Here is a 13,565-nt window from a genome sequence, read left to right as displayed (position 1 = left end):
GCTGGGCTCAGGGTGGGGAGGACCCTGGGGCACAGAGGTGGGTATGTGAACCCCGCTGGGCTCAGGGTGGGGAGGACTCCGGGGCACAGAGGTGGATAGTGAAGCCCACTGGGCTCAGGGTGGGCGGGACTCTGGGGCACAGAGGTGGGTATGTGAACCCCGCTGGGCTCAGGGTGGGGAGGACTATGGGGCACAGAGGTGGATAGTGAACCCCGCTGGGCTCAGGTTGGGGAGGACTCCGGGGCACAGAGGTGGGTGTGTGAACCCCGCTGGGCTCAGGTTAGGGAGGACTCTGGAGAAGACGATTGTACCTCCTCTCGGGGTTGTAACAAGGATTCAGTTGAATAGTCCCTGTAAAAACATATGAAGCGAGCACTTGCTGTTGTGTGCAGCCCGGGGCCCTCATTAGTAGACAGGGCAGAGGACAGTTCTGTTCCGTGGATGCTGTCTTCCTCCTTCACAACAGTCCTGAACTGCCCTCTTCCTTACCCCATGGTGCTTCCTTGCCTCTAGCAAGCTCAGACAGGCAGGTGGAACAGACCTGGCTAGGTAAGAAGTTTCTGGAAGTTGTGAAGACACATCAGCAAAAACTGCCCCTTTCCTCTCGCGCATATCATGAGGGAAATAGATATGCAGCTTTTGTCTGGGGTCTTTTCTAAGCTGAGAGACACTTCAGACGCTTCATTTGTTTAGCATCATAGAAATATATCATTTTGGGCTGGGTGTGGTGGCTGATGATGCCTGTAGTCCTAGCGCTTTGGGAGGCTGAGGTGACAGGATCATTTTAGCCCAGGAGTTCAAGACTAGTCTGGGCAACATAGCGAGGCCCTGTCTCTACAAATAAATTAAAAATCAGCCAGTGTAGTAGTGTGTGCCTGTAGTCCCAGCTACTCAGGAGGCTGAGGTGGGAGGATCACCTGAGCTAGCTTGCAGTGAGCTGTGATTGTGCAACTGCACTCTGGCCTGGGCGACACAGTGAGACCCTGTCTTAACAAAAAAAGGAGAAGAATTATGTTATTTTGCATTAGTTGAAGTTGTACTTGAAATTAGTTTTTTTTTTTTAACTTTTAAAAACATACTTTTATTTTTTACTTTAAAAAAAATACCATTTTTGATCTACAACGCGATAATATGCAGCGGTCGAAGGGAAACCATAAACATCTTTTGGGAGAGAAAAACCCTTGAATTCTCTCTTCCCACCGGGGAGGAGAGCACTGAACCGTCTCTGGGAATGCCAAGGGGCCCTTCCCGTCCTGCCTCTGTGAGCCTGAGTGCAGCAGGGGAAGGTGGACCTTGAACCAGGAGGGCTGTGTGGACAGGAGACCCCTTATTCCAGGCGGTTCTGATCCCATGGCAGGGCTTCTGTGGGGCCAGAACAGAGCCTGGTGTCCCCCTTCAGTGGCCTGTTCACGGCTGGCTTTCGAATCTAAATTTAAATACAGCCCGTATTTGGAAGCTCCTGGTTTAAAATACAGCCCACATTTGGAAGCTCCTGGTAATGATGTGGGAGCACCTCTGAGCAGTGGGAGGAGAGAATGGGAGAAGAGGAGCCCCATGGGAAGAAGATTGTGGGGCGGGGTCTCTGCCCTTGAGGCACTTGTAGCCTGGAGCAGGGGACAGAAGTGGCTGAGGACAGTCCGGCTCTTGGAGTGGAGCCCAGGGGCTAGAGAGGCCATGGGGCAGCCCTGACTGGGGCAGAGGGCCTGGGAGCTGCCTGCTGAGACGCCGGCGAGTGCCTGCAAGGCCCAGAAGATGCAGGAGGGTGTGCGAGGCAGAGGAGAGTGTCCAGGAATGTCAGGAGTGTCACTTCACTGGCTCAGTGTAAAGGAAGATGAAGAATGCCAGGGCCTCATGAAGGGGGGTGCGTGCAGTGCAGCGGGAATGTTTCAAGGAAACTTGGTCCAGCCTGAGGGTCAGGAAACGACCTTCCAAGAAATAGTGACACACAGCATGCAGGAGCCTGCAGGGGACAGAGGCTACAGTGAGGAGCCAAGCATGGTCGCAGCACGGCGTCAGCAGTGAGCGTGGCCAGGAGGTGGAAGCTCATGGGGTTGGAAATGGATTTGTCTCATGGAAATGCAGAGCAGGGGCATCATGGGCGTCATGGATGGCATTCTGGGTCATTCCGGTGGTGACTTAATTTTATAAAGTTCATTACCTGTCTAGAATAATTTATGGAGACTCACACATAAATCTCAGCTTAAGAATATCATGTTAAATAAAAAAAGAACAATTTGGGCTTGGGCGAGGGGGAAAGAATATTATGTTATAGAAATTTCTTTTGTTCTTTTTGTTCTCTTCTTTGCTATAAAAACTATCTAACTCTCTCTCTCTCTCTCTATATATATATATATAAAATATGTATGTGTATAAACTATATGAAAACCATCGTTTTGGCCGGGCGTGGTGGCTCATGTCTGTAATCTCAGCACTTTGGGAGGCCAAGGTGGGTGGATCACGAGGTCAGGAGTTCAAGACCAGCCTGGCCAAGATGGTGAAACCCTGTCTCTACTGAAAATACAAAAATTAGCCGGGTGTGGTGGTGGGTGCCTGTAATCCCAGCTACTTGGGAGGCTGAGGCAGAGAATTGCTTGAACCTTGGGAGGTGGAGGTTGCAGTGAGCCGAAATCACGCCACCACTGCACTCCAGCCTGGGCGACAGAGCGAGACCCTGTCTCAGGGAAAAAAAAACAAAACACAAAACATTGTCATCTTTCCCCATCCGTTTTTTTCTCAGGACTCTGCTTTTTAGCAGATGTAGGGGGAGTCTGATTTCCGTGTGTGAGCGGGCACACAGAGATAGCCGTGCAGGCCGGGTGGACTTGCCTGCACTTTCTCAGTGTTAACAAGCATGCTCTCCAGGTACAATTGAGAATATTCTCTAGACTAAGGAAACAAAAGGTCTGTTTGCTCTTTCTTGAACTGCACCTTCTAGCCCAGGTGGTGAAATGGTTTTCTGGTTTTGAAAATCGCAAGGAGCTCGGGCTGAAGGCTTGTGGTTTTAGAATCAAGCTTCCTACCAAGCCCGTGATGGTGTTGCTTCCTTACGGTATGTGCTGAGGCTCAGACATCAGAACGTGGGTGTTGGAGTCAGGTTCAGAGTCTGGCTCTGGACTTACTGGTGGTGAGACCTGCGTCCGTTTAGCTGTTGTCCTGAGGCGTGGTTCCCTCAGGTGTAGTGAGGCTAGAGAGCCCCTCTCCCGGGCATTTCCTGGCGCATGGGGTGTCCTTCTAGAGGGGCCCGCATAGCACACAGCGCCCGGTGCGCCCCCAGCTTCTGTTGTTCCTCTGGGTGCGAGTTTTCCCTGGCATCCGGCTTTCCGTTCCCTCCTCTGAGTTGAATGAAGTCTAGATTTTTAGGCCTTCCTCGACTCTTACTGTTAGAAGGTTCTGACGAGGGACAGCCCAGAACATTCCTGCTCTCATCTAGGAGCTGCAGGTTCTGTGCAATGCACGTCCATAACTGCAGGTCCTTGGGACCTGGAGGACAGGCTGCGTCTAGTGGAGCACCCCCTCGGGCAGAGTCCACTGCGGACAGAAACCCATGGCCCTGAGACTTGTGAGCAGGTTGACCAGTGTGCGGGGTTTTCTGTGGAATCTGCTATGGGAAAGTCAGAGTCACGCTGTGGAAGCTTTAGTGACCTGACCTCCTGACCGAGTCAGCCCCTCAGGCCGAGTCCAGTGCCTGCAGTTCAGGGGCTGCTTGGGCCCAGCACTGTCTCTGTGCCAGCACAGGAACTACTGAACCCTGGAAGAAGGGTCCTCCACGAGGAGTGGAGATGGGGATCCCCACCTGTACCTAACACTGTCAGTGTTGGGCAGGTTTTGAGAGCAAGAACATCTGGGAAGTCCTGCCACCGACAGGACATTGGAATTCAGCAGAGATTGCCAGACAGGGCACTAGATGTGGAGCTGGGGTGTGCCGTGGTGAGTACCAGGCTGGGGACCAGGAGCCTGTGGGCGCCCAGAGGAGGAAGGAGCCTCGTGCCTGCTCCGAGGGCGAGGGGAACCTGTGCAGTGGTGCCTGAGTTGAGCCCCATAGCCAGGAGGAGCACCTACCGGACGTTTGCTCGTGGGTGGCGCGGGGTACGGCGGTCCCTAAGACGGGATGCCTGCCCCACAGCGTGAGCACACAGTAGGGGCTCAGCACATATTCCTCGCAGGCAGGAGTCATTGCTGTCAGTCATTGGGAAGCTGTGTGCTGCACGATTCTGTGCGGAAGCGGCTGGTGCTGTGTCCTGTGCCATGTCAGAATTGCCCTTTGGTGTGAGTGCAGGCCTGGCCCCGGCCCCAGCTGTTGCCTGGAAGTGACGGAGTGTTTTTCATGGAATCCGACCGGAATTCAGTGTTCTTTCTTTGTTAAGATTCAAAATCTGAAAAATTCCAAATTTTCTCCCTAGGATCTTTACCTTATACAGTAAATCTCTGCCCCTCGACCTGGCCTGTCGTATCTGGGATGTGTTTTGTCGCGATGGGGAAGAGTTCCTGTTCCGCACGGCCCTGGGCATCCTGAAGCTGTTCGAGGACATCCTGACCAAGATGGACTTCATCCACATGGCCCAGTTCCTGACCCGGCTGCCCGAGGATCTGCCTGCCGAGGAGCTGTTTGCCTCCATCGCCACGATCCAGATGCAAAGCCGAAACAAGAAGTGGGCTCAGGTCAGCGGGCTTTGTGTTCGCTGGCAGGCGTAGCTGGCAAGTGGCGCGCTCAGGGAGGACCCTACATAAAGTGCTGTCTGAGGACGTAGCCCCTTTGAAGGAGGTCCCAGGCTGGAAGTGAAGGGGGCCGGGTGGAGACGTGGCTGTGCCACAGGGCGTCTTGGCAGGTCGCCTCCTCTTCGGGTTTCTGTCAACTGGTGGATGGGGTGTGGATAATGCAAGCCTTCCCACCTCTTCTGCAGTGACGTTGGGAGGGTCAGCACTTTTACCATTATAGCGCTCTTTACATGTTAGAAAGTATTTTATAAGCGACGTCCCCCACTTTTTAAAAAAATAATGCCAGAGACAGAAAGCAAAGTGGACCCACTTGCTGAGCCCCGTGGCCATGCCCTGTGGCAGGCTTTTGTGTGTGCCCTCGAGAAGGAAGTGGGGTTATGCCCCTCTTACAACAAAGGGAGGCCCAGAGAGGAGGGCACGGGTCCTTCCTGGGCCTTCCCATGCACTGCTGTGCCCTCTCTGGACTGCGTGCCCTGAGCAGCGGTGCAGACAGTCCATGTCCCTCGGCTCCCCTCCAGGCATCCCTCTTATGTCCTGTCCCCAGTGGGATTGACCTGCACTTTCTGTTCCGAGCCTTCGTCATACTAAAAAGGAAGAAAACCAGTCTGGGTTCTTGATCCTGCATATGCTCAGCATTGGTTTGAAGTCCTTGTTGATTGACGTCAGTGAGGACTTTTACTTTTCCGTATGTGTTACACCATGCCTGGGGGATTTCTTTGTTTTGAGACAGGGTCTCGCTGTGTCATCCAGGCTGGAGTGCAGCCTCTGCCTCCCAGGCTCAGGTGACCATCCCACCTCAGCCTCCCGAAATGTCTGTTCTTGATTTAACTTTTTTTTTAAATTAATGGAAGATTTAAAATATTTACAAAAATAGAATAACATAAAATAACGCACCCCACGCGCCTGCCCTCCAGCGTCAGTGACTGTGGAGGCGCAGCCGCTGTTGGAGCTGCTTCCCACCTCTCCCCTCCCCACCATGTTAAAGCGAGTCCCAGGCACCGTGTCACCTGTTGGTGTTAGTGATCGCTGAACCATATGGGCTCTTTTAACCTAACTGCAATAGCGTTACCACTCAGCTCCTAACTCCTTCCTGTCATCCGATATGCAGTTGTCAAATTCAGATGTCATAAACGGCTTTATAGTTTGCTGGAATCAAGATCTAAATAAGTCCATGCCTGGTGATTGGTTGAAAGCTCTGTTAAGCCTCTGTAGTATCTATGCCACTACGCCACTTCTCACTTTTTAGCCCTCTCTTGCTTGCCTTTATTTGTCAAAGAAAACAGGTCACTTAGGCCGGGCACAGTGGCTCACACCTGTAATGCCAGCACTTTGGGAGGCCAAGGTTGGGGGATCACTAGAGCTTAGGAGTTTGAGACCATCCTGGGCAACATAGTGAGACCCCGTCTCTACAAAAACTACAAAAATTAGCTGGGCATGGTGGCGTATATCGGTACTTCCAGCTACTAGGAGGCTGAGATGGGAGGACCGTTTCAGCCCGGGAGGTCAAGGCTGCAGTGGTCAAGGCTGTGATCACACCACTGCACTCCAGCCTAGGCAACAGAGCAAGACCCTGTCTTTAAAAAAAAAAAGGTCGGCCAGGTGCAGTGGCTCACGCCTGTAATCCCAGCACTTTGGGAGGCTGAGGCAGGTGGATCACAAGGTCAGGAGTTGAAGATGAGCCTGGCCAAGATGGTGAAACCCCGTCTCTACTAAAAGTACAAAAATTAGCTGGGCATGGTGGCAGGCGCCTGCAATCTCAGCTACTCGGGGAGGCTGAGGCAGGAGAATTGCTTGAACCTGGGCAGCAGAGGTTGCAGTGAGCCGAGATCACGCCACTGCACACCAGCCTGAGCAATAGAGTGAGACTCCATCTCAAAAAGAACACAAAAAAACAGGTCATTTGTCCTGTAGTATTTTCCACTAGGGGAGAGTTTTATGGCGTATACGTACATCCCTCCCCACACACATCACACACCTATACGTACACAATCACCCCACACACAGACACGGATCAACTCCATGGACACATTGCACACCCAGTCACCACCCACACCTCACCCACACACAGTCACCCCCCACACACACCACATACCCCCACATACACAATCACCGCCCACACACACGGATCACCCCCACGCATACACATCCTCTTTTAACATAACTGCAATACTGTTACCACTCAGCTACTAACTCCTTCCTGTCATCAGATATCCAGTTGTCAAATTCAGATGTCATAAATGGCTTTATAGTTTGTCACACAGTCACTCCCCACACCTCACACACCCATAGTCACCCCACACACATTGCAGACTCACACATACACAATCACCACACACCATACATTCACCCCACGCAATCACAGTCACACCCGCACACAATCACCCCACACCACACACCCACACACGATCACCCCACACACATCACACACCCACAGTCACCCCCCACACATCACACCCTCCACGCACAATCACCCCCCACACATCACACACCCGCAATCACCCCACACACATCACACCCCCGCACACACCCCACACACATCACACACCCAATGACCCCCACACACGTCACACACCCACACACAATCACTCCCCCACACGTCACACACCCACAGTCACCCCCCACACACATCACACATCCGTAAATACACAGTCATCCCACACAGTCATACCCACACAGATCACCCCCACGCACACACATTGCCCACCCAGTCACCCACAATCACACATACACAGATCACCCCACACACACACATTGCCCACCCCAACACATAGATCAACCCTTACACATCACACATCACCCCCCACACACATGCACACGTCACACACCTACACATTGCATACCCACACACACACCTACAGGTCACCCTTCACATGCACCTATCACACCCTCAGACACGCCACCCTCACATCAACCCACACGCACACATCACACCCCCACACACACGCCACCCTCACATCACACCCACACACATCACCCCACATGCACATACACACCCATGTACAGGTGCAGGTCACTCCCTGCACATCCACACACTGCACACCCACATACACAGGAAAGGATTAAACCCAGATCAGCCATTTTGATCTTTGCATTTTAGGGACTAGGTAAAAACTATTGGTTAAAACTGGGTCAGATTATTTGACCTTAGGACATTGTTATTAACGGGATGATGATAGGAGTTAGTCTGATGATGGATGTGGGGTGGCGGTTTTGGGCATCAGTAATGTATGGAGTCTTCCCCTATTGCCCAGGCTAGAGTGCAGTGGCGCAGTCTCAGCTCACTGCAACCTCTGCCTCCCAGGTTCAAGGGATTCTCTTGCCTCAGCCTCCTGAGTAGCTGAGATTACAGGCGCATGCCTCCATGCCCAGCTAATTTTTGTATTTTTAGTAGAGCCGGGGTTTCACCATGTTGGCCAGGCTGGTCTTGAACTCCTGACCTCGTGACCCACCTGCCTTAGACTCCTAAAGTACTGAGATTACAGGCGTGAACCACCGCGCCCGGCCCAGGCATCAGTGACTTTTATACAGTTCCAGCTCTCGTGGGAGTTGTGGTCCATGCACATTTCTGTCAGATCCTGTGCTTAAGGTTAAGACACTGATGAGCTTTCTTTTTCTTTTTTCTTTTTTTTTTTTTTTTTTTTTTGAGACAGTCTCACTCCCATTGCCGAGACTGGAGTGCAGTGGTGCAATCACAGCTCACTGCAGCCTCAACCTCTGGGTCTCAAGCAATTTTTCCACCTCAGTCTCCCAAGTAGCTGGGACTGCAGGCATGTGCCATGACACCCGGCCAATGTTTGTTTGTTTGTTTGTTTTTGTAGAGATTTGTTTGCTTTTTTGTTGCTGAGGTTGGTCTCAAACTCCTGGGCCCAGGTGATCTTCCTGGCTTGGCCTCCCAAAGTGCTGGGATTGCAGGCATGAGCCACCATGCCCAGCCGTGAGCTTTTACAAAATGACTAAATGTTTATGTTGAGCCAGCAACCCCATTTACTTCGAGATGCAGGGGGACTTTATCTGCCATTATTCCTTTTCTGCACCTTACTTGAAACCAAAATGTTTTACTTTTAAATTTGTGACTCAAAGTGGCGTAGTTCCTGGCCCCAGGCAGGTAGCACTGTGTTCCCAAGATTCTCTTGGTTTCGCCCTTGGACTTTGAGCATGTCACTTCCATACATGTCCGTTGTTCAGGCCCCTTATGTCGGGGCATTAGCCTTCCGGCGTTTGCTGCGTGGGCTAAACGGGCGCTGTGTGTGAAGTGCTGGCAGAGTGCTCTGCCTGGCGTGGAGCCTGTTAGTGTTGCTGTAATTGCTAGGCAGCCACGATGGCATGGAATATTTTTTAAAAGAAGGGTGTTGGCCTGGCGCGGTGGCTCAAGTCTGTAATCCCAGCACTTTGGGAGGCCAAGGCGGGTGGATCACGAGGTCAGGAGTTGAAGACCACTCTGGCCAATACGGTGAAACCCTGTCTCTACTAAAAATACAAAAGTTAGCCGGGCGTGGTGGCGCACCTCTGTAGTCCTAGCTACTCAGGAGGCTGAGGCAGAAGAATCTCTTGAACCCGGGGGTCGGAGATTACAGTAAGCCGAGATCGCGCCACTCTACTCCAGCCTGGCTGACAGAGCGAGACTCCATCTCAAAAAAAAAAAGAAAAAAAGAAGGGTGTTGACCAAGAACTGTGAGAACAGAGGAGGGAGCAGGCTCTGGGCCATCTCAGGAAGGCAGGCAAGAGGAGCCAGCGCCTTGAGGCCTTCACAGGAGGGAGGCTTCCTGGTAGGGGAGGAACAGGGTGGCAGGAGTGCAGCGGGATGGGCACGGGGCTCATTAGCATCCTAGCGTTCAGGCCTGGGCTTCCTGGGTGGCCACTGCAAGACCCCAGTGAGGCCCACAGCTCTGCGTTGACGTGGATTCTGTGGCTGGCTGGAAGGAGTGTAGCTGGCTCACTAGGCCAGAGGGCATGGTCAGGTGTCCGTGTTGGAAAGACCACGCCAGATGCAGGTGTGGAAGACCCCAGAGGGCTGGAGGCCGTGGAAGTGGGGAGCCGGGGGACCCTGTTAGGAGGCTGCTGCTGTCTCTGCACCACTGCCATCAGGATCTGTGTGCGTGGTCAATTAACCTCAGCTGTCTTCCCTGTGAATCCTAGGTACTGACTGCATTGCAGAAAGACAGCCGGGAAATGGAGAAGGGAAGTCCATCCCTCCGACACTGAGGCTGCAGCGGGAACTCGCACTCGGCACCAAGCAGACCCCCCGCCGCCGCCCCTCTGTTGTTTCAGACTGACACCCGGGCAGCCGAGAAGAGCGGGCATTCTTTAAGTTTGATTCCTAACACTGGAGTTGGCCTTAAACAAAACAAACACAAAAACTTTTAAAGAATTAAACCAAGGCTTAGCCTTAAGCAGCTCAGTGGAAGGATGAACTCCCGTGGACCACAGCCAGCCACTGCACCTGCTGCACGGTTGAACGATGGACAGTGGCTCACCCCCACTCCTTTATTTCAGCAAAAGCTAATTAAATTGTAATGCTTCTATTCAACTACTGGGAAGTATGTTACAGTCTTAGCCAGGATGCATGAGATGTGTTATTTGAGCGACTTGAGATGCTTTGGCTCGTGCTTACATGTTTTCGATAAGAAAGGGATCACTGATTGAGTTATTGAGATAATCTTTCCAGAGCTGGGGGTCGTGTTGCTAAAACTCACCTACCAAAGATAGCATTAAAGGAACAGGGGCTCTCTGAGGATAGCCACTGATGTGTGCTCTTGGATACCTGGGCATCGACCCAGCCTGCAGGTGAGCATTAGGCCATGTTGCCTTGAGACGGTCACAGTGCACAGGCTGCAGGTGCACACGTGGGCTCCAGTGGGACTGCGCTCCGGGAGACTGCTCCCTGGCATCTGTCCCGCAGAGGTGGAAAGTTCGAGAGGAGGAGCTATTTGCGAGGAAGCCCTGTGGCAATAGAGACAGGCTTAAAAGCGGAGAGAACACCGAGTGGAATCAGCCCCCTGTAAGTAAAAGGGGAGAGAGAGAGATGTGTGGCTGGACCCTCTCCCACCGGCCTGTTTAGTGGAGGCTGGGGCAGCACCCCAGAACAGCACGTGTGGGGGAGGTGGCCCCTTGTGCCCGCAGTGGCTCCTCTCTGCCTTTGAGCCCTGCACAGCTGGACCCATCCTAAGTGCCAGTGAGTCCCTCACACTTTGACTTTAGAACGTGTGCTTCATGACCCGTTGTACAGACGGAGAAGCGAGCGAACACGTCTAACAGCCCAGACAATCTCGTCAGATGCTCATACTGTACCACCAACCTCCCCATGTTAGCTGACTTTCCCAGGGTCGTTGGCAAAGTTTTTGTTCTGTCTTTTCCTTGATTAATTGTAGAACTTTGTGTGAGGACTTTGGTTATCCAAAAATCACAGAAGTGAACCGTTTTGCAGCTGCACAGTCTAAAGGACAGACCGGAGTCTGGAAGCAGGGCCCACGTGGCGGTCTGCTGGCAGGCTGGTCCTGGGGAGCATTCTGCGGACCCAGTCACAGGCTTGGTTAGTCATGCGTACCTTTGTGTTGCCTGGGGGTGGTCTGCACTCCACGGCCCTTCTCAGCCACACTTCCCACCCCAGGGGATGCCCCCAGGCTGATCTCATTTCTGATGTTGAGGGCTCTTTGGCTCTGTCTGTATAGCTTGTAACAGGAGCCTTGGCCGGGGGCTGGGGAAGGAAAGCCGAGCTGGCATTCGTTTTCTGGACTTTCTATGTCTGCCATACCCGCTAATGCTCCTCTACGCACAGGAGCAAGTTGCTGAGCCAGTGGCTGTCCCGTGCCCTCCTTCCCAGCACTACCACGTGTCATGTTTCCCGGACTCTGCCCTTCCATCTCAGCTGAGTCTCCAGGGAGGCTGCAGAGCATCGTGGAGACCACTTCCTGCCTCGGCCTTTAAATGCTGACTCACCTCCTCTCGGAGGAGGCTTCCTGTCTTCACGGGGGTCCCGGTGGCCTCCAGACAGAGCCATTTCCTGACATCAAGATGTTGAATGTAATCTGGACTGAGCTGGGCCTGTGGGAGAGGCCGCCTGAGGCCTGCGTGCTGTCGTCCTCGCAGATGTACTTATTTTTGTTCCATGATATGGGCGTTCCGTTCCTTAAAGATGTATATATTTTCTTACTGTACATAAAGATGTTCCTTAAGGCGTACAGAAGGTGACGTGGCAAAGGGCCTTGTGCAGTGTGTTCAGATGGCCGCTGGGGATCTTCCCGTGTCTTCCGCGCCCCGTCCTTTGTGTTCCTGGTGAAGCAGTTTCACGTGAATCTGTCCGGATAGCACTACCGTGCATTCCGCTTCTGAACAGGACCCCGTGCCAGCGTGGAGCACCTTCCCAATCTTAGTTCAGAAGAGGCTTGTATGACCTGTTCAGGGGTCATGTGAGGTCTCACCAGTTTCACGAGTCCTTCAGAGGCCAGAAAGGTCTAAAGTTCTGAGTCCCCAACCAGGGTCACTTAGCACCTTGCCACAGAGGCTGCTTCTGTGCGTGGTTTAGGTAAACTGGAAACGAGACATTGACATGCTGCCCCTCCAGAGGTCTGCACGCTCCACTTCACATGCTGTTGACTCTCAGAATCTAAGACTTCAGGGCGGGGACCTTTGTCCAGCCTGCCTGGTAGAGGGAGGCTGCCTCTCCCACCAGGCCTTGGGATCCCATTTAGAAACGGCGTTCACTTCAGAAGGTACTTTTTAACTGCTCAATTTTTGACTATTTTAAATAGTTTGCTGAAAACTCCTGATAACACTTGCTACTACATATCATGTTTTAATTGCTTGTACAGTTAACCTTTAATTTTATTTAGTAAAGTGTATCAAAGTAGGACTTTTTTGAATTGTAAATATGTGGTTTTATTAAATAAAAGTCAATGTAAAATTGTTACTTACGTTCACCATCGTTTGTTTAAAGTTGAAGTTCTCACTTTGAGCACGATGCTGTTTGAATATCCTGAGCTCCACTTGTCAGGCTGGTTAGCAACAGGATGGTGCAGTGGTCGCTGAGTGAGGGGATTAGAGAGTTGAGTGTGCCCCTTGCAGGTCGGAGGGAGCCGCACCCTTGCACCCCATCTCGAGCCAGCCCCTACCCACTGCTCCTTCCTGGCATGCAGCTGGTGCTTACTCTGTGCCAGCCACAGGACCAGGGGCTCTCCATGTTCCCTTCAGAACCTTCTCAGAAGCCCGTGAACCAGGCACTAAGGTCCCTCCCCAGCGGGCAGTGAAGTGGCATGAGGTGCGGGTCAGTGGTGTCGTCTCAGGTGGCCGTGGCTGTGCGGTGGAAGGCTCCACGAAGCCGCTGAGAACTGGGCAGTGCAGGGCCTGCCGTGTGGGTGGGCATCGCTGCGCTTCCTGAGGCAGGAGGCTCCCGGCTGGCGCGGCAGAGCCTAGGGCAGCTTTCTCATCTGGCCCCTTGCTCCCAGGAGAATTCTTACATGTGCTCCACAGCACTCTCCTGGGAGCAGATGCGGCTGCTTACTCTCCAGCCTCTCCCTCAGTGGCTGCTCTCCTCCACTGTTACCTCCTCTGCGTTCTCTGCAGGCCGTGGTGAGAGGACGGGCCGCAGGCGTGATGGCGGCAGCCAGGCCGTGGTGAGAGGACGGGCCGCAGGCGTGATGGCGGCAGCCAGGCCGTGGTGAGAGGAGGGGCCGCAGGCGTGATGGCGGCAGCAGTCACAGCCACGCCAGGCGCTGGGCCGAGTGCTGCCTATGAGTGATCTCATCTCCGCAGCTGCTCTGTGGAACACAGGGCTATTGCCCCATTGCAAAGATGAGACACAGCCGGGCGCGGTGGCTCACGCCTGTCATCCCAGCACTTTGAGAGGCCGAGGC

General features: G+C 53.1%; 1 protein-coding gene across 2 annotated transcripts in view; it reads left to right on the top strand.

Annotated features, from left to right (window-relative positions):
* The window catches only part of TBC1D14 (TBC1 domain family, member 14), a 123,270-nt gene extending 110,648 nt beyond the window's left edge, over positions 1-12,622 (top strand). For both annotated transcript variants that reach the window (XM_011935401.1, XM_011935402.1), the window contains 2 exons: positions 4,401-4,659; positions 9,853-12,622. In XM_011935401.1, coding sequence (XP_011790791.1) covers positions 4,401-4,659; positions 9,853-9,918 — 325 coding nt within the window. In that variant the 3' untranslated portion in view covers positions 9,919-12,622. The remainder of the gene's footprint in view (positions 1-4,400; positions 4,660-9,852) is intronic.
* Positions 12,623-13,565: the final 943 nt, after the last annotated feature.

The sequence above is a fragment of the Colobus angolensis genome, unplaced genomic scaffold (genome assembly GCF_000951035.1).
Source record: "Colobus angolensis palliatus isolate OR3802 unplaced genomic scaffold, Cang.pa_1.0 Scaffold143, whole genome shotgun sequence".
Taxonomy (NCBI): domain Eukaryota; kingdom Metazoa; phylum Chordata; class Mammalia; order Primates; family Cercopithecidae; genus Colobus; species Colobus angolensis.
Note: the sequence above shows the minus strand (reverse complement) of the source record. Positions and strands in the feature narration are given on the sequence as shown.